Here is a 23663-nt window from a genome sequence, read left to right on the forward strand (position 1 = left end):
CTGCAAAATTGGCAAAAATAAAAATGTTAGCACACTAATGTTAACATCCTGAATTTAAACATAACAAAAACCTAAAATGTGGGGATAAATTGCCTAAATGCTAATGTTAGCATGTTAACAGTTGCGTGCAAATCCAAGTAGCGAGTCCTAAGACTATTAAGCACATGCATGTAAAATTAGTTTAAAAAAAGTTAAAATTTTAACAGTCAGCTTGCATTAAGGACCAAGTTATAGAACTCTGAGATGTTCGGCTGCAAAACTGGCTAAAGAAAGTTAGCGTGTTAATGTTAGCATGCTAACAGTTAGCATGAGTCAAGTACAAAGTTATATAAGTCTGAGGGGATCAACTGCAAAATTGGCAAAAATAAAAATGTTAGCACACTAATGTTAACATCCTGAATTTAAACATAACAAAAAACTAAAATGTGGGGATAAATTGCCTAAACGCTAATGTTAGCTTGCTACCAGTTGCGTCCAAATCCAAGTAGCGAGTCCTATGACTATTAAGCTCATGCATGGAAATTTTTTTTTTTTTTAAAAAGTTAAAATATTAACAGTTAGCTCGCATTATGGACCAAGTTATAGAACTCTGAGATGTTTAGCTGCAAAATTGGCAAAAACAAATGTAGAACGTTAATGTTAGCATGATAACAGTTAGCATGAGTCAAGTACAAAGTGATATGAGTCTCAGGGGCTCAACTGCAAAATTGGCAAAAAAAAAAAATGTTAGCACACTAATGTTAACATCCTGAATTTAAACATAACAAAAACCTAAAATGTGGGGATGAATTGCCCAAATGCTAATGTTAGCTTGCTACCAGTTGCGTCCGAATCCAAGTAGCAAGTCGTATGACTAATAAGCACACGCATGTAAAATTTGTTTAAAAAAAGTTAAAATTTTAACAGTTAGCTTGCATCAAGGACAAAGTTATAGAACTCTGAGATGTTCGGCTGCAAAACTGGCTAAAGAAAGTTAGCGCGTTAATGTTAGCATGCTAACAGTTAGCATGAGTCAAGTACAAAGTTATATAAGTCTGAGGGGCTCAACTGCTAAATTGGCAAAAATAAAAATGTTAGCACACTAATGTTAACATCCTGAATTTAAACACAACAAAAAACTAAAATGTGGGGGTAAATTGCCCAAATGCTAATGTTAGCTTGCTACCAGTTGCGTCCAAAATCCAAGTAGCGAGTCGTATGACTATTAAGCACATGCATGTAAAATTAGTTTTTAAAAAAAAGTTAACATTTTAACAGTTAGCTTGGATTGAGGACCAAGTTATAAAACTCTGAGATGTTTGGCTGCAAAATTGGCAAAAAAAAAGGTAGCACGTTGATGTTAGCATGCTAACAGTTAGCATGAGTCAAGTACAAAGTGATATGAGTCTGAGGGGCTCAACTGCAAAATTGGCCAAAATAAAAATGTTAGCACACTAATGTTAACATCCTGGATTTAAACATAACAAAAACCTAAAATGTGGGGATAAATTGCCTAAATGCTAATGGTAGCATGCTAACAGTTGCGTCCGAATCCAAGTAGCAAGTCGTATGACTATTAAGCACATGCATGTAAAATTAGTTTTTAAAAAAAGTTAACATTTTAACAGTTAGCTTGCATCAAGGACCAAGTTATAGAACTCTGAGATGTTTGGCTGCAAATTTGGCAAAAAAAAGGTAGCATGTTAATGTTAGCATGCTAACAGTTAGCATGAGTCAAGTACATAGTTATATGAGTCTGAGGGGCTCAACTGCAAAATTGGCAAAAATAAAAATGTTAGCACACTAATGTTAACATCCTGAATTTAAACATAACAAAAACCTAAAATGTGGGGATAAATTGCCTAAATGCTCATGTTAGCTTGCTACCAGTTGCGTCCAAATCCAAGTAGCGAGTCCTATGACTATTAAGCAAGGTGACTCTGTAAAAAATCTGGGTATTATCTTCGACCCAAGCCTTACTAAAACGGCCTTCTTTCATCTCCGTAATATCGCTAAAATTCGCTCCATTTTGTCCACTAAAGACGCCGAGATCATTATCCATGCGTTTGTTACGTCTCGTCTCGATTACTGTAACGTATTATTTTCGGGTCTCCCCATGTCTAGCATTAAAAGATTACAGTTGGTACAAAATGCGGCTACTAGACTTTTGACAAGAACAAGAAAGTTTGATCATATTACGCCTGTACTGGCTCACCTGCACTGGCTTCCTGTGCACTTAAGATGTGACTTTAAGGTTTTATTACTTACGTATAAAATACTACACGGTCTAGCTCCAGCCTATCTTGCCGATTGTATTGTACCGTATGTCCCGGCAAGAAATCTGCGTTCAAAAGACTCCGGCTTATTAGTGATTCCTAGAGCTCAAAAAAAGTCTGCGGGCTATAGAGCGTTTTCCGTTCGGGCTCCAGTACTCTGGAATGCCCTCCCGGTAACAGTTCGAGATGCTACCTCAGTAGAAGCATTTAAGTCTCATCTTAAAACTCATTTGTATACTCTAGCCTTTAAATAGACCTCCTTTTTAGACCAGTTGATCTGCCGCTTCTTTTCTTTCTCCTATGTCCCCCCCTCCCTTGTGGAGGGGGTCCGGTCCGATGACCATGGATGAAGTACTGACTGTCCAGAGTCGAGACCCAGGATGGACCGCTCGTCGGGACCCAGGATGGACCGCTCGCCTGTATCGGTTGGGGACATCTCTACGCTGCTGATCCGCTTCAGATGGTTTCCTGTGGATGGGACTCTCGCTGCTGTCTTGGAGCCACTATGGATTGAACTTTCACAGTATCATGTTGGACCCGCTCGACATCCATTGCTTTCGGTCCCCTAGAGGGGGGGGGTTGCCCACATCTGAGGTCCTCTCCAAGGTTTCTCATAGTCAGCATTGTCGCTGGCGTCCCACTGAATGTGAATTCTCCCTGCCCACTGGGTGTGAGTTTTCCTTGCCCTTTTGTGGGTTCTTCCGAGGATGTTGTAGTCGTAATGATTTGTGCAGTCCTTTGAGACATTTGTGATTTGGGGCTATATAAATAAACATTGATTGATTGATTGATAAGCACATGCATGTAAAATTAGTTTTTAAAAAAAAGTTAACATTTTAACAGTTAGCTTGCATTGAGGACCAAGTTATAAAACTCTGAGATGTTTGGCTGCAAAATTGGCAAAAGCAAATGTAGAACGTTGATGTTAGCATGCTAACAGTTAGCATGAGTCAAGTACAAAGGGGGGCTCAACTGCAAAATTGGCAAAAATAAAAATGTTAGCATACTAATGTTAACATCCTGAATTTAAACATAACAAAAACCTAAAATGTGGGGATAAATTGCCCAAATGCTAATGTTAGCTTGCTACCAGTTGCGTCCAAATCCAAGTAGCAAGTCGTATGACTAATAAGCGCACTCATGTAAAATTAGTTTAAAAAAAGTTAAAATTTTAACAGTTAGCTTGCATCAAGGACCAAGTTATATAACTCTGAGATGTTTGGCTGCAAAATTGGCCAAAAAAAAGGTAGCACGTTAATGTTAGCATGCTAAAAGTTAGCATGAGTCAAGTACAAAGTTATATAAGTCTGAGGGGCTCAACTGCAAAATTGGCAAAAATAAAAATGTTAGCACACTAATGTTAACATCCTGAATTTAAACATAACAAAAAACTAAAATGTGGGGATAAATTGCCTAAATGCTAATGTTAGCTTGCTACCAGTTGCGTCCAAATCCAAGTAGCGAGTCGTATGACTATTAAGCACGTGCATGTAAAATTAGTTTAAAAAAAAAAGTTAACATTTTAACAGTTAGCTTGCATTGAGGACCAAGTTATAGAACTGTGAGATGTTTGGCTGCAAAATTGGCAAAAGCAAATGTAGAACGTTGATGTTAGCATGCTAACAGTTAGCATGAGTCAAGTACAAAGTGATATGAGTCTGAGGGGCTCAACTGCAAAATTGGCAAAAAAAGAAATGTTAGCATACTAATGTTAACATCCTGAATTTAAACATAACAAAAACCTAAAATGTGGGGATAAATTGCCCAAATGCTAATGTTAGCATGCTACCAGTTGCGTCCAAATCCAAGTAGCAAGTCGTATGACTATTAAGTACATACATGTAAAATTAGTTTACATTTTTTATTTTATTTTAACAGTTAGCTTGCATTGAGGACCAAGTTATAGAACTATGAGATGTTTGGCTGCAAAATTGGCAAAAAAAAGTTAGCACGTTAATATTAGCATGCTAACAGTTATCATGAGTCAAGTACAAAGTTATATGAGTCTGAGGGGCTCAACTGCAAAATCGGCCAAAATAAAAATGTTAGCACACTAATGTTAACATCCTGAATTTAAACATAACAAAAACCTAAAATGTGGGGATAAATTGCCCAAATGCTAATGTTAGCTTGCTACCAGTTGCGTCCAAATCCAAGTAGCAAGTCGTATGACTAATAAGCGCACGCATGTAAAATTAGTTTAAAAAAAGTTAACATTTTAACAGTTAGCTTGCATCAAGGAACCAGTTATAGAACTCTGAGATGTTTGGCTGCAAAAATGGCAAAACCAAATGTAGAACGTTAATGTTAGCATGCTAAAAGTTAGCATGAGTCAAGTACAAAGTTATATGAGTCTGAGGGGCTCAACTGCAAAATTGGTAAAAATAAAAATGTTAGCACACTAATGTTAACATCCTGAATTTAATCATAACAAAAACCTAAAATGTGGGGAGAAATTGCCCAAATGCTAATGTTAGCTTGCTACCAGTTGCATCCAAATCCAAGTAGCGAGTCCTATGACTATTAAGCACATGCATGTAAAATTAGTTTAAAAAAAGTAACAATTTTAACAGTCAGCTTGCATTAAGGACCAAGTGATAGAACTCTGAGATGTTTGGCTGCAAAATTGGCGAAAAAAAGGTAGCATGTTAATGTTAGCATGCTAAAAGTTAGCATGAGTCAAGTACAAAGTGATATGAGTCTGAGGGGCTCAACTGCAAAATTGGCAAAAATAAAAATGTTAGCACAATAATGTTAACATCCTGAATTTAAACATAACAAAAACCTAAAATGTGGGGATAAATTGCCTAAATGCTAATGTTAGCATGCTAACAGTTGCGTCCGAATCCAAGTAGCAAGTCGTATGACTATTAAGCACATGCATGTAAAATTTGTTTTTTTTAAAAGTTAAAATTTTAACAGTTAGCTTGCATCAAGGACCAAGATATAGAACTCTGAGATGTTTGTCTGCAAAATTGGCAAAAAAAAGGTAGCACGTTAATGTTAGCATGCTAACCGTTAGCATGAGTCAAGTACAATGTTATACGAGTCTGAGGGGCTCAACTGCAAAATTGGCAAAAATAAAAATGTTAGCACACTAATGTTAACATCCTGGATTTAAACATAACAAAAACCTAAAATGTGGGGATAAATTGCCTAAATGCTAATGTTAGCTTGCTACCAGTTGCGTCCGAATCCAAGTAGCGAGTCCTATGACTATTAAGCACATGCATGTAAAATTAGTTTAAAAAAAGTTAAAATTTTAACAGTTAGCTTGCATCAAGGACCAAGTTATAGAACTCTGAGATGTTTGGCTGCAAAATTGGCAGAAAAAAAAAAAAGGTAGCACGTTAATGTTAGCATGCTAACAGTTAGCATGAGTTAAGTACAAAGTTATATGAGTCTGAGGGGCTCAACTGCAAAATTGGCAAGAATAAAAATGTTAGGACACTAATGTTAACATCCTGGATTTAAACATAACAAAAACCTAAAATGTGGGGATAAATTGCCTAAATGCTAATGTTAGGATGCTAACAGTTGCGTCCGAATCCAAGTAGCGAGTCCTATGACTATTAAGAACATGCATGTAAAATTAGTTTAAAAAAAGTTAACATTTTAACAGTTAGCTTGCATCAAAGACCAAATTATAGAACTCTGAGATGTTTGGCTGCAAAACTGGCTAAAAAAGTTAGCGCGTTAATGTTAGCATGCTAACAGTTAGCATGAGTCTAGTTCAAAGTGATATGAGTCTGAGGGGCTCAACTGCAAAATTGGCAAGAATAAAAATGTTAGCACACTAATGTTAACATCCTGAATTCAAACATAACAAAAACCTCAAATGTGGGGATAAATTGCCTAAATGCTAATGGTAGCATGCTAACAGTTGCGTCCAAATCCAAGTAGCAAGTCGTATGACTATTAAGCACATGCATGTAAAATTTGTTTTAAAAAAAGAGTTAACATTTTAACAGTTAGCTTGCATTATGGACCAAGTTATAGAACTCTGAGATGTTTGGCTGCAAAATTGGCAAAAACAAACGTAGCACGTTAATGTTACCATGCTAACAGTTAGCATGAGTCAAGAACAAAGTTATATGAGTCTGAGGGGGTTCGACCGCGATAATTATTTTGTCTCGGAAAATGTCGGGGTAAAATTTTACCTTGGTGTCAGTGACGGTTCTCTCCACCAGGGGGAGCAGCTGGTTGGTGAGGAATGTTCCTGAGGCCTCCACCGAGGCGATACCCTGGGGCTCAAAAATGCTTACGGTGATCTGCGCACACACACACACACACACACACACACACACACACACACACACACACACACACACACACACACACATTGATATTAACCGTTATGGTATTTTTAAGCCAAATAAGGTGCAAAATTCACCTGGAACTCCTGGACCACCTGTTTGGGTTTCACCCGGGTCAGGATCTCATACTGGCCCAGTTTCCTCTGCAGGAGTTCTTCGTAGGTCAACACAAACGTGACATTGCTTTGTGCTGCAACGTTGACCGACACGGAAAACTTCTCCATCTGTCTTCCGGATGCCCTGAAAGTTGTTTGTTTGAGTAGTCCTTTAGTCAAATGTTACAACCTGTTAGGGTTGTCCCCATACCAATATTTTTGATACCGGTATCGATACCAAAATTTTTTTCTATACTTTTTTTAAAAAAGGGGACCACAAAAAAAAAAAAATCATTTTTGGCTTTATTTTAACACAAAAATCTTATAGTACATTAAACATATGTTTATTATCGCAATTTAGTCCTTAAATAAAATAGTGAACATACTAGACAAGTTGTCTTTTAGTTGTAAGAAAAGAAACAAAAGCTCATAATTAGTGTCATTTTTGTGTCATTTATCCACCTATTATTTTGTCAAAATAACAAAGGACAAACTGTAAAAATTGATTATTAATCCACTTGTTCATTTACTGTTAATATCTGCTTGCTTTCTCTTATAGCATAATAATTGTCAGGCTTGCCCCTGACAGTTTGTGTTTTAGTTTTTCCTCTGTGTGTGTTTAGTATTTCCTGTCTTTAGTTCCTGTCAGCACTCTTATTTTGGTTCAGTTTCCTGTTTGTCTCCCTGAGTGCTGTGTCCACTCAGCTGCGACCACACCTGGTGTCAATCAGCCCGCTTTTATTTGAGCCTGTTTTTGTCCTCTAGTCAGTGGCTGGATTATTGGAATGTATTGTCGTGTCATGTATTGTCGCTCTTGTCGTTGCTACCTGTCGTGTCGTGTCGTGTCATATCGTGTCAATGCAGCTTTGCGGTAAGCTATATTTTATAGTGGTTTTTAGCTTACTGTGTTTCGTTCCCTGCTTCCAAGTTTGTTTTCATATTATAAGTACGACTTCTGTTTCTTGCTCGATACCTGCTAGCTCCCACGCTAGGCCTTTTTGTTGGTTATCCGCCTCGTGCGCGCTTTTTGTTGTACCCCTTTGGTTTGTTCTTGTTTTAGTATTTTTATTAAATCATATTTTCTCACTACATGCCTGCCTCTATCTCTGCATCTTGGGGTTCGTCACAAACTAACGCTGACGATAATAGTATATTTTATTTGTAAAAAAGCACATTGAACAAACAACCTCAAAGTACTACAGTGTATTAAAAAAATAGAAATACATACAAATAATAATGATAATAATAAAAAAATAAAAAAAATAAAACAAATATAAAAACTACAACAGCCTAATAGCTAGAACTATTATGCATATATCTATAAAAAGGCTTTTAAAAAAAAAAAAAAAAAAAAGGGTTTTTAAGCCTTTTTTAAAAACATTCACAGTCTGTGGTGCCCTCAGGTGGTCAGGGGGAGTGTTCCACAGATTGGGAGCAGCAAAGCAGAAAGCCCGGTCTCCCATAGTTTGTAGCTTTGTCCTTGGAGGTTGGAGGAAGTTAGCTTGTTTGGAGCGGAGGTTTTCTATCTACACCTCTGTTAAAATGTAATAATCTCTCATTCTTCTGTTTTTCGGATACTTTTCATTAGTTTTGGATGATACCACAAATGAAGGTATCGATCCGATACCAAGTAGTTACAGTATCATACATTGGTCATATTCAAAGTCCTCATGTGTCCAGGGAAGTATTTCCCGAGTTTATAAACATAATATACGTTAAAAAAAAAAAAGGATAAAAAAAATTATTGATGTAATCATAGTATTATTGACTAGATACACTGTTGTACTTGGTATCATTACAGTGGATGTCCTGTGTAGATCCACCCATGGCGTTTGTTTACATTTAGGAGCGCTAACATTTGTTAGCGTTAACGCCGGTGAGCTTTTGTATTTGGTTTTACAGATTGGTTTCTTTGTTTAAAAAATTTGAACCAGCACATTTTGAAATTGTATAAATCATAACTTTGTTGGGGTTTTTTCTACACTTCCATGGTGCGGTTTTTAGGATTCTACCTGTCATGACGAGGAGGTTTTCGCAACTTACTGCGAGGATTGTTCTCCTAGGATGCAAACAGACTTTTCCGGACCAGGGTAGCAGGTAGGAACATATTTAATTCCCAAAACTAAAAAGGGTACAAAAAAACCAGAAAACAACCCGCACGCAAGAGCTAAAGCAAAAAACTTGGGGCGGTATAGCTCGGTTGGTAGAGCTGCTGTGCCAGCAACTTGAGGGTTGCAGGTTCGATTCCCGTTTCCGCCATACTAGTCACTGCCGTTAAGTCCTTGGGCAAGACGCTTTACCCACCTGCTCCCAGTGCCACCCACACTGGTTTAAATGTAACTTAGATATTGGGTTTCACTATGTAAAGCGCTTTGAGTCACTCGAGAAAAGCGCTATATAAATATAATTCACTTCATTCACTTCAACTTAGGACATGAAACTAAAGACATAAAAACCTTACTAAACTGTGGCTTGAAACAAATAGCATGAGCTATGGAATCGCACTAATACAAACATAAAACTCTGGCATGAACGGAGCAATGTCGCCAGGCCGACAAACTGTCAACGACAGGCTTAAATAATAGTCTCTTGATTAGAGACAGGTGTGCTCCGAACGCAAGAGGCAGGTGAAAATCATAAGTCGTCATGGAAACTAAAACAAACAAGGGTGCACAAAAACAGGAACCAATATAGTCTTAAACAAACAGAAAATAACACAAAACATGATCCAGACCACAGATCCTGACACTACCTTATTTGTTCGTTATTTATATTTTCTGAATATATGATGCGATACTGTTTATCAGTCAACTCATTAGTATTCATTTTCAATCTAAAAAAATGATATCAAAATCAAACTACAGGATGTTATTTATGTAGTTTGCTCATTTTCCTCGATGAATGTACGAAAAACATGTGGTTTATTTTGTACATATATAGCATCATCTCCAAAGATACAAATAATTGCTATTGCGACATCCAGTGGACACATTTAGAACTGCGGATTGTTTCATTAAACAATTTCAGGATAATTTTTATACTTAGCAAACTCATCCCGCGGACCGAATAAAACCTGTTAACGGGCCTGATCCGGTCGTTTGATACTTCTGCTCTACACTCCGTGTCTGCTTGCAAGTACTCGGGGATTGTGCGCTGCCAAATGTGCTCCTCTGCTCGTAAATCCATCATGAGGTGACGACACCCCGTTAAAACAGTAACTAAATTGGAAATGGGTACTTTAGTATAGTACCGTTTTTGATTCATTAGTACCGCGATACAACTATTCTACCTTTATTTGTCGTTATTTATATTTTCTGAATAAATCACGCGATAATGTTCATCAGTCAACTCATTGGTGTTCATTTTCAATCTAAAAAAAATGATATCAAAATCAAACTACATGATGTTATTTATGGAGTTTGCTAATTTTCCTCGACGAATGTACGAAAACCATGTGGGTTATTTTGTACATAGATAGCATCATAAACAAAGATACAAAGAATTGCTAGTGCGACATCTAGTGGACACATTTAGAACTGCGGTTTGTTTCATTCCAGAATTTCAGGATAATTTTTATACTTGGCAAACTCATCCCGCGGGCCGAGTAAAATCTGTTCGAGGGCCTGATCCGGTCGTTTGACACCCCTGCTCTACATACTGTGTCTTATTGCAAGTACTCGGTGATTGTGCGCTGCCGAACATGCTCCTCCGCTCGTAAATCCACTATGAGGTGACGACACGCCCGTTGAAAAAATAACAAAATTGGAAACGGGTACTTTTCAAACATAGTATGGTACCGTTTTTGACCCAGATACTACTATTTTACCTTTATTTGTCGATATTTATATTTTCTGTATAAATGAAGCGATAATGTTCATCAGTCAACTCATTGGTGTTCATTTTCAATCTAAGAAAATGATATCAAAATCAAACTACAGGATGTTATTTATGGAGTCTGCTCATTTTCCTCGACGAATGTACGGAAAACATGTGGTTTATTTTGTGCATATATAGCATCATATACAAAGATACAAAGAATTGCTATTGCGACATCCAGTGGACACATTTAGAACTGCAGTTTGATTCATTCAAAAATTTTAGGTAAATTTTTATACTTGGCAAACTCATCCCGCGGACCGAATAAAACCTGTTAGCGGTTCACATCCGGTCGTTTGACACTTCTGCTCTACACACCGTGTCTGCTTGCAAGTACTCGGTGATTGTGCACTGCCGAACGTGCTCCTTTGCTTGTAAATCCGTTTAAAAAATAACTAAATTGGAAACGGGTACTTTTCAAACATAGTATAGTACAGTTCTGATTCAGTAGTACCGCAATACTATACTAGTACCGGTACCCAAACTTACTTGACCAGTCCAGCGGTCTTTCCCGAAGAAACCGCCTTCTCGTACTCTTTCTTGGCTTTGGCTTTCTCCTTCACCTCGCCAACATACACCTGACCTTCAGTTTCTCTGAAAGACACAGAGTTTTTTTTTCAATTTGTCACAAAAAATAAAACGAATCTTTCACTTGCATGGTGAAGTTGGTGATGAAGGCCGTCTTTGGGAGCTCCACTTCAAAGGAGATCTCCTGCGAGACGTCGGCTTTGTTCCGAGCCCTGGAGGCCAAGACGGTGTGAGCGAAACGCGACGTCACCGTGCAGGAAACTCGAAAACTCTGCACTTCCACCATCTGAGGATGGTAGTCGTGTGAATTAACGACTGAAAATATCAGGTGAAGTAACAGTAACATAGTGAAGAAGGTATGCACACCACTGAGAAGAGTGACACTTATAGGGACGTAACGATAAACGGTATTAATGATACTTTTTCACATTTTCTTGTAATCAGATCATGTTGTATTATATTAGATGGATTTTTTACCTGACATGTTTCCTTCCTTAGTTCCATCGTTTGAATATGTTTCATTTCTGTGCCGATGATTTTGCCGCTGTCCCGGTCCGTGATGCGGTTATTTGTTTTGCAATGTACACACTTTATGACAGTGACACTACACTTTGTGATAGTCCCACTACACTTTATGATATTGAATCCGCACTTTGAGAGTCACACTACACTTTATGGTAGTGACACTACTCTTTACTGTATGATGGTCACACTACACTTTATGATAGTGACACTACTCTATATGATATTAAATCTTTACTGCACGATAGTGAAACTACACGTGATGATATTAAATCTTTACGATAGTGACCCTACACTTTATGATATTAAATCTTTACTTTACGATAGTGACACTACACTTTATGATAGTGGCATTACACGCTATGATAGTGACACTACATTATATGATAGTGACAATAATCTTCATGATATTAAATCTTTACTGTACGATAGTGAAACTACACGTGATGATATTAAATCTTTACGATAGTGACGCTACACTTTATGATAGTGACATTACACGCTATGATAGTGACACTACATTTTATAATAGTGACACTACTCTATATGATATTAAATCTTTACTGTACGATAGTGACACTTCACTTTGTGATATTAAATCATTACTTTACGATAGTTACACTACACTTTATGATGGTGACATTACACGCTATGATAGTGACACTACACTTTATGATAGTGACACTACTCTATATGATATTAAATCTTTGCTGTACGATAGTGACACTACACTTTGTGATATTAAATCATTACTTTACGATAGTTACACTACATTTTATGATGGTGACATTACACGCTATGATAGTGACACTACATTTTATGATAGTGACACTAATCTTCATGATATTAAATCTTTACTGTACGAGAGTGACACTACACGTGATAATATTAAATCTTTACGATAGTGATGCTACACTTTACGATAGTGACATTACATGATATAATAGTCACACTACACTTTATGATAGTGACATTACACGATATGATAGTCACACTACAATTTATGACAGTGACACTACTATATATGATATTAAGTCTTTATTGTACGATAGTGGGGCTTCACGGTGGCAGAGGGGTTAGTGCGTCTGCCTCACAATACGAAGGTCCTGCAGTCCTGGGTTCAAATCCAGGCTCGGGATCTTTCTGTGTGGAGTTTGCATGTTCTCCCCGTGAATGCGTGGGTTCCCTCCGGGTACTCCGGCTTCCTCCCACTTCCAAAGACATGCACCTGGGGATAGGTTGATTGGCAACACTAAATTGGCCCTAGTGTGTGAATGTGAGTGTGAATGTTGTCTGTCTATCTGTGTTGGCCCTGCGATGAGGTGGCGACTTGTCCAGGGTGTACCCCGCCTTCCGCCCAATTGTAGCTGAGATAGGCGCCAGCACCCCCCGCGACCCCAAAAGGGAACAAGCGGTAGAAAATGGATGGATGGATGTACGATAGTGACACTACACTTTATGATAGTGACATTACACGCTATGATAGTGACACTACATTTTATGATAGGGACACTACTCGTCATGATATTAAATCTTTACTGTACGATAGTGATACTACACTCTGTGATATTAAATCATTACTTTACGATAGTGACACTACACTTTATGATAGTGGCATTACACGCTATGATAGTGACACTACATTATATGATAGTGATACTAATCCTCATGATATTAAATCTTTACTGTACGATAGTGACACTACACGTGATGATATTAAATCTTTACGATAGTGACGCTACACTTTATGATAGTGACACTACTCTATATGATATTAAATCATTACTTTACTATAGTGACACTACACTTTATGATAGTGATATTACACGCTATGATAGTGACACTACATTATATGATAGTGACACTAATCTTCATGATATTAAATCTTTACTGTACGATAGTGAAACTACACGTGATGATATTAAATCTTTACGATAGTGACGCTACACTTTATGATAGTGACACTACTCTATATGATATTAAATCATTACTTTACTATAGTGACACTACACTTTATGATAGTGATATTACACGCTATGATAGTGACACTACATTATATGATAGTGACACTAATCTTCATGATATTAAATCTTTACTGTACGATAGTGAAACTACACGTGATGATATTAAATCTTTACGATAGTGTCACTACACTTTATGATAGTGACATTACACGCTATGATAGTGACACTACATTTTATGATAGGGACACTACTCGTCATGATATTAAATCTTTACTGTACGATAGTGAAACTACACGTGATGATATTAAATCTTTACGTTAGTGACGATACACAATATGATAGTGACATTACACAATATGATGGTCACACTCACTTTATGACAGTGACACTACTCTATATGATATTAAATATTTACTGTACGATAGTGACACTTCACTTTGTGATATTAAATCATTACTTTACGATAGTTACACTACACTTTATGATAGTGACACTACATTATATGATAGTGACACTACTCTTCATGATATTAAATCTTTTCTGTACGATAGTGAAACTACACGTTATGATATTAAATCTTTACAATAGTGACGCTACACTTTATGATAGTGAAATTACACGCTATGATAGTGACACTACACCTTATGGCAGTGACACTACTCTATATGATATTAAATCTTTACTGTACGATAGTGACACTACACTTTATGATAGTGAAATTACACGCTATGATAGTGACACTACACCTTATGACAGTGACACTACTCTATATGATATTAAATCTTTACTGTACGATAGTGACACTACACTTTATGATAGTGACATTACACGCTATGATAGTCACACTACATTTTATGATAGGGACACTACTCTTCATAATATTAAATCTTTACTGTATGATAGTGAAATTACACGTGATGATATTAAATCTTTACGTTAGTGACGCTACACTTTATGATATTAAATCTTTACTTTACGATAGTGAAACTACACTTTATGATAGTGACATTACAGGCTATGATAGTGACACTACACTTTATGATAGTGACATTACAGGCTATGATAGTGACACTACACTTTATGATAGGGACATTACACGCTATGATAGTGACACTACACTTTATGATAGGGACACTACTCTTCATGATATTAAATCTTTTCTGTACGATAGTGAAACTACACATTATGGTATCGAATCTTTACGTTAGTGACGCTACACTTTATGATAGTGACATTACAGGCTATGATATTCACACTACACTTTATGATATCACTCGTTATGATATTAAATCTTTACTGTACAATAGTGACACTTCACTTTTTGATATTAAATCGTTACATTACGATAGTGACACTACACTTTGTGATAGTGACATTATACGCTATACTAGTGACACTACACTTTATAGTAGGGACAATGCACTTTATATTAAATCTTCACTTTATGATACGGAAACTACACGTTATGATTAGGACACTACAGGTTGTGATAGTGACATTACACGTTGTATTAAATCTTCCCTTTATGATAGTAACACTACACTTTATGATAGTGACTTTATGTTATGATAGTGACATTACACTTTATGATAGTGACTTTATGTTATGATAGTGACATTACACTTTATGATAGTGACACTAAACTTTATATTAAATCTTCCCTTTATGATAGTGACACTACACTTTATGATCGTGACAGTGAAGTTATCAGGTGAAGTAACAGTAACATAGTGAAGAAGGTATGCACACCACTGAGAAGAGTGACACTTATAGGGACGTAACGATAAACGGTATTATTGATACTTTTTCACATTTTCTTGTAATCAGACTATATTTTCGGTATTTCAGATGGAATTTTTACCTGACATGGTTTCCTTCCTTAGTTTGATCGCCTCCTTAATCCATCGTTTGAATTGGTTTAATTTCCGTGCCGATGATTTTGCCGCTGTCTCGGTCCATAATGTGGTTATTTGTTTTGCAATGTACACACTTCATAACAGTGACTCTACAATTTGTGACAGTCACACTACACTTTATGATATTGAATCCCCACTTTGAGAGCCACACTACACTTTACTGTATGATAGTGACACTACACATTATGATAGAGACTTTACACTTTATGATAGTGATACTAAACTGTATATTAAATCTTCCCTTTACGATAGTGACACTACACTTTATGATGGTGACACTGAAGCTATCAGGTGAAGTAACAGTAACATAGTGAAGAAGGTATGCACACCACTGAGAAGAGTGACACTTATAGGGACGTAACGATAAATGGTATTAATGATACTTTTTCACATTTTCTTGTAATCAGACCATGTTTTCGGTATATTAGACGGAATCTATACCTGATACATTTTTTTTTTACCGTAAATAAAAAAAAACACTGCAATTTTACAGTAAAATTTTGGAACCTGAGCTGCCAGTTTTTTTTTTAGTTTTTCTTTTTTTTACTGCAAATCAACTAGTGTATTACCAAAATGGCACCACAGTTTATTACAGTTTATTTTAATTTTAGAGAAAAATGCTGCAAAAAATACAGTGAATTTCACAATTTTAGCATGAAATCCATTGCTACTTTTACATTGAACAATTTGATGGATAACTTGCTTTGAAATCACTATTATCAATATTTATTTATATTTTAAAAATGGTTTGACCGTTTGATAATATATTTCTGCATAATTAAACAATATTAATGTTAACATAATTTGCGATGACATAGAGTACGTATATTATTTTTTTCCCAAAATAGAAATAAATTACACATTTAGTAAGAAAAGTTACAGTACTTTATTGATGCATATTATTTCCAGGCTTTCAAGGGCCAAATAAAATGGAGTTTGAGGTTCTCAACTCGTCATACTTGCCAACCTTGAGACCTCAGATTTAGGGAGGTGAGACAGGGGCGTGGTTGGGGGCGTGGTTAAGAGGGGAGGAGTATATTTACGGCTACAATTCACCAGGTCAAGTATTTCATATACATATATACATATATATATATATATATATATATATATATATATAAGAAATACTTGACTTTCAGTGAATTCTAGCTATATATATATATATATATATATATATATATATATATATATATATATACATATATATAAGAGAAATACTTGAATTTCAGTGAATTTATGTACACATATACACACATAACACTCATCTACTCATTGTTGAGTTAAAGAGTTGAATTGTCCATCCTTGTTCTACTCTCTGTTACTAATTTTCCAACCATGCTGAACATGCTGTATCTTCCTCGTTCTTCTGCTTCGTCTCCTTGTTGTGTGCGCAGTTGTGCACTGCACTCTCTAAAAGCCGTAGATGTTATTCTCACATATGCATGTACAGTAGATGGCAGTATTGTCCTGTTTAAGAGTGTCACAACATTGCTGTTTACGGCAGACGAACTGCTTTACGGTAGACAAAAACGTGACTGCTGTTGTTGTGTGTTGTTACCGCGCCGGGAGGACGTTAATGAAACTGCCTAACAATAACCAAGAACTCGCCCTCGATCATTCTACAGTTATAACGTCATTGGGCAAGCGCTCTGTTTATATTGTGGGAAAGTGGACGTGAAAACAGGCTGTCGACGCGTCGCTCTGGTCCGCACGGAGCTGGAGGGGGCGTGGCTTTGAATTTCGGGAGATTTTCGGGAGGAAATTTGTCCCGGGAGGTTTTCGGGGGAGGCGCTGAATTTCGGGAATCTCCCGGAAAATCCGGGAGGGTTGGCAAGTATGAGTGTCGTACTTAGAAAATGAATATTCCCCAAATGCGTGGACGTAACACAACATCCCATAGCTGACATCACAAACAAAAGTTCTTGAACAATAAATAAACGGATTAATTAATTATAAATTAGTGTATACCCCAAAGAAGGATCGCAGACATGATCTACGTAAACAATTAAAATAATTCAAACTGAATACCTTTACGGACTTGGTGCTCACATCTTCGTTTGCGTCCTACAACACAACAAAGTAAGATTGCACGGTTACTGACAAGCATCTCACAGGTCAGAAAAGGACCACATCATTATTTCATTCATGAATATTCCGACTGTTTCCGTCACGTGAGAACATTTGGTCCGTCTGATGAAAACCAGATGACTTCAGAGGTCTGTAAATCGGCCCCACGCCGACTAAAAAACAACCAAACCTTTACCTTTTTTCGTCTTTACACGGATCTTTTAAGGTAATGAAGAAAACAGAAACATCGATTGATTGATTGATTGATTGAAACTTGCAGTACTTGTAGCGGGGGTGTATGATGTAGCGTCCCGAAAGAGTTAGTGCTGCAAGGGATTATGGGTATTTTTTTCTGTTCTGTTTATGTTGTGTTACGGTGCGGATGTTCTCCCGAAATGTGTTTGTCATTCTTGTTTGGTGTGGGTTCACAGTGTGGCGCATATTTGTAACAGTGTTAAAGTTGTTTATACGGCCACCCTCAGTGGGACCTGTATGGCTGTTGACCAAGTATGCCTTGCGTTCACTCGTGTATGTATGTAAAAGCCGCATATAGTATTTTGCAGCGGTTTAGCTCGGTTGGTAGAGTGGCTGTGCCAGCAACTTGAGGGTTGCAGGTTCAATTCCCGCTTCCGCCATCCTAGTCACTGCCGTTGTGTCCTTGGGCAAGACATTTTACCCACCTGCTCCCAGTGCCACCCACACTGGTTTGAATGTAACTTAGTTATTGGGTTTCACTATGTAAAGCGCTTTGAGTCACTAGAGAAAAAGCGCTATATAAATATAATTCACTTCACTTCACATGCAGTTTGTACGGTGGAAAAGCAGACATGAAGATAGGTTGTAGCGGACGCTAAATTCAGTGCCTTTAAGGCACGCTCCAGGGTGAAAATCCGGTGAAGTTTGTCACAAGTGGGCTTGGATTAAAGTTGTTTCTTCGATGCAGAGAATGATTTGCACGGGCGAGACGTGACTGTGAGTACATCTTTTAATTATATAATATATACAAAACAGGGAAAACAAAAACACTTGCTCAATGGCATGAAATACAATTAAACTATAAACTCAAACAGCACGATGGCAAGACTAAAGACATGAAACAAACGAGTGCACTGTGGAATAAATACAAAGCTTACGTGGATCAAAACAAGGGCATTGATAACGAGGCGTTCAAGGGCATGAAAGTAGCGCAGCATGGGTAGGGTGCGTGCGTGTGTGAAGATCCCAGAATGAAGACAGGAAAAAGAGTGACTTAAGTAGCCGTGATCATTAGTGAAAACAGGTGTGAGGCTGAGAACAGGGACGTGACATGACCGGTGAAAACTAATGAGTTGGCATGGAGACGAAAAAAAAACAGGAAGTGCCAAGACAGAACCAAATGTCCAAAAAACCAAACCGAACATGACCAAAACAAAACATGATCCATAGGTGTGACAAAATGTGGGTGAAATTCGGGAGGAGGACTGAAAATTGGGAGTCTCCCCGAAAAATCGTGAGGGTTGGCAAGTATGCTAATAACCATGGCGGGTGATTGGATGATCAGTCCCAGCTGGGTAATCCAATCACCTGCCAGCTGTGCTTCGAGGCCGGTCCTTACACACATCCCGCAGACCACGCCCCCCCCTCCATAGTCCTCTTCTATATGGTTCCAGGTGTTGAAAAACCACTTCATCCGCAGTTTTCCAAAATAAATGCCCGCATCCTTAGGATATATTCTGGCCAAACACAATCTTTTGATTGATTGATTGAAACTTTTATTAGTAGATTGCACAGTTCAGTACATATTCCGTACAATTGACCACTAAATGGTAACACCCCAATAAGTTTTTCAACTTGTTTAAGTCGGGGTCCACGTTAATCAATTCATGGTAAACGTTGTCAGTAACTCTGAAAGTGTTCTAAATGAGGTTCTATTTTTTTTTAACTATAGCCCCCTTCCCTTTGCAGCAAGCAAATATTTATTTATGTTTTTAGTGGAATCCTTGCTGCAGCTGTTTGCAATACAAAGTCACTTCCTGTTCAACTCTGATGAGTTCAAGGCCTGGATGGATCACAGTTCTTATTCCCGGTATAAAAACACCACTAGAGTTGTGCGAGACAGACAACATAATCAGGGGTGTCAAACTCACTTTTATTGTGAAGTGAATTATATTTATATAGCGCTTTACATGGTGAAACCCAATATCTAAGTTACATTTAAACCAGTGTTTAAAGGACACAACGGCAGTGACGAGGGTGGCGGAAGCGGGAATCGAACCTGGAACCTTCAAGTTGCTGGCATGGCCACTCTTTCAACATATTTGATGTTCAAACTGATAAACATTTTTTGCAAATAATTATTCACTTTAGAATTTGATGCCAGCAACACGTGACAAAGAAGTTGGGAAAGGTGGCATTAAATACTGATAAAGTTGAGGAATGCTCATCAACACTTATTTGGAACATCCCACAGGTGTGCAGGCTAATTGGGAACAGGTGGGTGCCATGATTGGGTATAAAAACAGCTTCCCAAAAAATGCTCAGTCTTTCACAAACAAGAATGGGGCGAGGTACACCCCTTTGTGCACAATTGCGTGAGCAAATAGTCAAACAGTTTAAGAACAACGTTTCTCAAAGTGCAATTGCAAAAAATTTTGGGATTTCAACATCTACGGTCCATAATATCATCAAAAGGTTCAGGGAATCTGGACAAATCACTCCACGTAAGCGGCATGGCTGGAAACCAACATTGAATGACCGTGACATTCGATCCCTATGAAAAACCGACATCATCTCTAAAGGATATCACCACATGGGCTCAGGAACACTTCAGAAAACGCTGTCACTTAATACAGTTTGTCGCTACATCTGTAAGTGCAAGTTAAAGCTCTACTATGCAAAGCGAAAGCCATTTATCAACAACATCCAGAAACGCCGCCGGCTTCTCTGGGCCTGAAATCATCTAAGATGGACTGATGCAAAGTGGAAAAGTGTTATGTGGTCTGAAAAGTCCACATTTAAAATTGTTTTTAGAAATATTCAACATCGTATCATCCGGACCAAAGGCAAAGCAAACCATCCAGACTGTTGTCGACGCAATGTTCAAAAGCCAGCATCTGTGATGGTATGGGGGTTTTAGTGCCCAAGTCATGGGTAACTTACACATCTGTGAAGGCACCATTAATGCTGAAAGGTACATACAGGTTTTGGAACAACATATGCTGCCATCTAAGCGCCGTCTTTTTCATGGACGCCCCTGCTTATTTCATCAAGACAATGCCAAGCCACATACAGCACCTGTTATAACAGCGTGGCTTCGTAAAAAAAACAGTGCAGGTACTTTCCTGGCCCGCCTTCAGTCCAGACCTGTCTCCCATGGAAAATGTGTAGCACGTTATGAAGCGTAAAATATGACAGCGGAGACCCCGGACTGTTGAACGACTGAAGTTCTACATAAAACAAGAATGGGAAAGAATTCCACTTTCCAAGCTTCAACAATTAGTTTCCTCAGTTCCCAAACGTTTATTGAGTGTTGTTAAAAGAAAAGGTGATGTAACACAGTGGTGAACATGCCCTTTCCCAACTACTTTGGCACGTGTTGCAGCCATGAAATTCTAAGTTAAATATTATTTGCAAAAAAAGTTAATGGGTTTGAACATCAAATATCTTGTCTTTGTAGTGCATTCAATTGAATACGGGTTGAAAAGGATTTGCGAATCTTTGTATTTGTTTTTATTTACCTCTAACACTAGTTTTTAGATAGAGACCATATTGGCCATCCTTGGAACATTCTGGTTGTAGATATCATACAACGAATATTTGCATTACCTCAACTCGAGCATCTCTGGGAGAAACAACCAGAGCTCCGTGCTCCTCTCCCGGAAGCACAATGCAGATGCAAACCCACAGTAGGACCCTCCGAAACGTCAGCATACCCCGCCAAAAGAAAGTCTGATCCCCGAGCATGGCTTTGGGATTTCTGGGAATGTGAGAGAAAGTCTTCACATAAGAGCTCGTCTACGCCCACAAGCCACCAGGAGGCGGAACCTCTGTTCCCACTCTGTGAGTCAGTGAGGGTTAATGTGTGTTTTCTGAAAAATTTAAAAGTGTGGGACGGGGTGAAGAATGCCTGAAGACAAACCTAAACTTGCCCTTTCCTTTGCAGGATTTCAAATCGCTTGGTATAAATACGGTAAGGAAAATAAACAGTGTTATGCAATAGGTAAGTCCTGTGTAAACTGCACTGTTTGTATAAGAAGGTATGCAGAACTCTCAGTTATGTGCAGACAGGGAAGGCAGAGCCAGTACCAATTCCCGGTACCTGGGAATGAATACCGATACCCACTCACTCACTCACTTAGTCCTCTTCAGGGTATTTTGGCGCTTGAGACAAAACGAGGAATTTCCATCCGGCTCTGTCAGCCACTATTCTGGGATCAGTCTCGAGGGACAGTCTCTAACTCCTCAGCTCTTTTTCTATGATTCTTCTTCAGGTTTTGAGCTATATAATAGAGGACTATGGAGAGGGGTCGTGTTCTGCGGGCCTGTGTAAGGTCCGGCCTGGAAGCACAGTTCGCAGGTGATTGGATTACCCAGCTGGGACTGATCGTCCAATCCCCTGCCATGCTTATTAGCATACTTGCCAAACCTCCCGATTCTTCTTCAGGTTTTGTCTTGGTCGACCTCAAGTTCTCCTCCCTCGAGGCGTCCAATATAGGGATCTTTTCTCGAGAGAAGAGGACGGACAAGCCATTTCCAATGTCGAATTCGGATGGTCTTTTTATTTGATGTTGTGGTTGTTCTTTCACAGAGTTTTTCAATTGAGATTGAATCGATTAACGTGGACTCCGACTTAAACAAGTTGAAAAACTAATTCGGGTGTTACCATTTAGTGGTCAATTGTACGGAATATGTACTGTACTGTGCAATCTACTAATAAAAGTTTCATTCGATCAATCAATAGATTGTGTTTGGCCAGAATATATCCTAAGGATGCAGGCATTTATTTTGGAAAACGTCTTGCTTTCTTTCAATGGATGAAGTGGTTTTCTGACACCTGGAGCCATATAGAAGAGGCCTGTGGCGGGGGGAGGGGGGAGGGCGTGGGGTGTGTAAGGTCCGGCCTTGAAGCACAGCTGGCAGGTAATTGGATTACCCAGCTGGGACTGATCATCCAATCCCCTGCCATGCTTATTAGCATACTTGCCAAACCTCCCGATTCTTCTTCAGGTTTTGTCTTGGTCGACCTCAAGTTCTCCTCCCTCGAGGCGTCCAATATAGGGATCTTTTGTCGAGAGAAGATGACGGACACGCCATTTCCAATGTCAAATTCGGATGGTCTTTTTATTTGATGTTGTGGTTGTTCTTTCACAGAGTTTTTCAATTGAGATTGAATCGATTAACGTGGACTCCGACTTAAACAAGTTGAAAAACTAATTCGGGTGTTACCATTTAGTGGTCAATTGTACGGAATATGTACTGAACTGTGCAATCTACTAATAAAAGTTTCAATCAATCAATCAATAGATTGTGTTTGGCCAGAATATATCCTAAGGATGCAGGCATTTATTTTGGAAAACGTCTTGCTTTCTTTCAATGGATGAAGTGGTTTTCCAACACCTGGAGCCATATAGAAGAGGCCTATGGCGGGGGGAAGGGGGAGGGCGTGGGGTGTGTAAGGACCGGCCTTGAAGCACAGTTGGCAGGTGATTGGATTACCCAGCTGGGACTGATCATCCAATCCCCTGCCATGCTTATCAGCATACTTGCCAAACCTTCCAATTCCTCTTTAGGTTTTGTCTTGGTCGACCTCAAGTTCTCCTCGAGGCGTCCAAAATAGGGATCTTTTCTCGAGAGAAGAGGACGGACAAGCCATCTCCAATGTCGAATTCGGATGGTCTTTTTATTTGATGTTGTGGTTGTTCTTTCGCAGAGTTTTACAATTGAGATTGAATCGATTAAAGTGGACCCCGACTTAAACAAGTTGAAAAACTTATCCGGGTGTTACCATTTAGTGGTCAATTGTACGGAATACGTACTGTACTGTGCAATCTACTAATAAAAGTTTCAATCAATCAATCAAAAGATTGGGCTTGGCCGAAACATATCCTAAGGATGCAGGTATTTATTTTTGGAAAACTTCTTACTT

The 23663-nt window shown here is 38.3% G+C and overlaps 1 protein-coding gene across 3 annotated transcripts in view; it reads right to left on the minus strand.

Moving 5' to 3' along the window:
• The window catches only part of LOC133569966 (inter-alpha-trypsin inhibitor heavy chain H3-like), a 56786-nt gene extending 33179 nt beyond the window's left edge, over positions 1-23607 (minus strand). Inside the window, exons 1-6 of one of the 3 annotated variants that reach the window (XR_009809998.1) lie at positions 21344-23133; positions 17501-17536; positions 11199-11356; positions 11032-11136; positions 6649-6811; positions 6416-6526 (exon numbers count right to left, since the gene is read on the minus strand). Coding sequence is in view for 1 of the 3 variants with exons in the window: in XM_061922529.1 (XP_061778513.1) it covers positions 6416-6526; positions 6649-6811; positions 11032-11136; positions 11199-11356; positions 17501-17536; positions 21344-21481 (711 nt within the window). In the remaining 2 variants the exon portion in view is untranslated. Of the gene's footprint in view, positions 1-6415; positions 6527-6648; positions 6812-11031; positions 11137-11198; positions 11357-17500; positions 17537-21343 lie in introns of all 3 variants that reach the window. The other 2 variants (XR_009809999.1, XM_061922529.1) reach the window with 2 other exon arrangements.
• Between the last annotated feature and the right edge of the window lie 56 nt (positions 23608-23663).

This window comes from Nerophis ophidion, linkage group LG16 (assembly GCF_033978795.1).
Source record: "Nerophis ophidion isolate RoL-2023_Sa linkage group LG16, RoL_Noph_v1.0, whole genome shotgun sequence".
Lineage (NCBI taxonomy): Eukaryota > Metazoa > Chordata > Actinopteri > Syngnathiformes > Syngnathidae > Nerophis > Nerophis ophidion.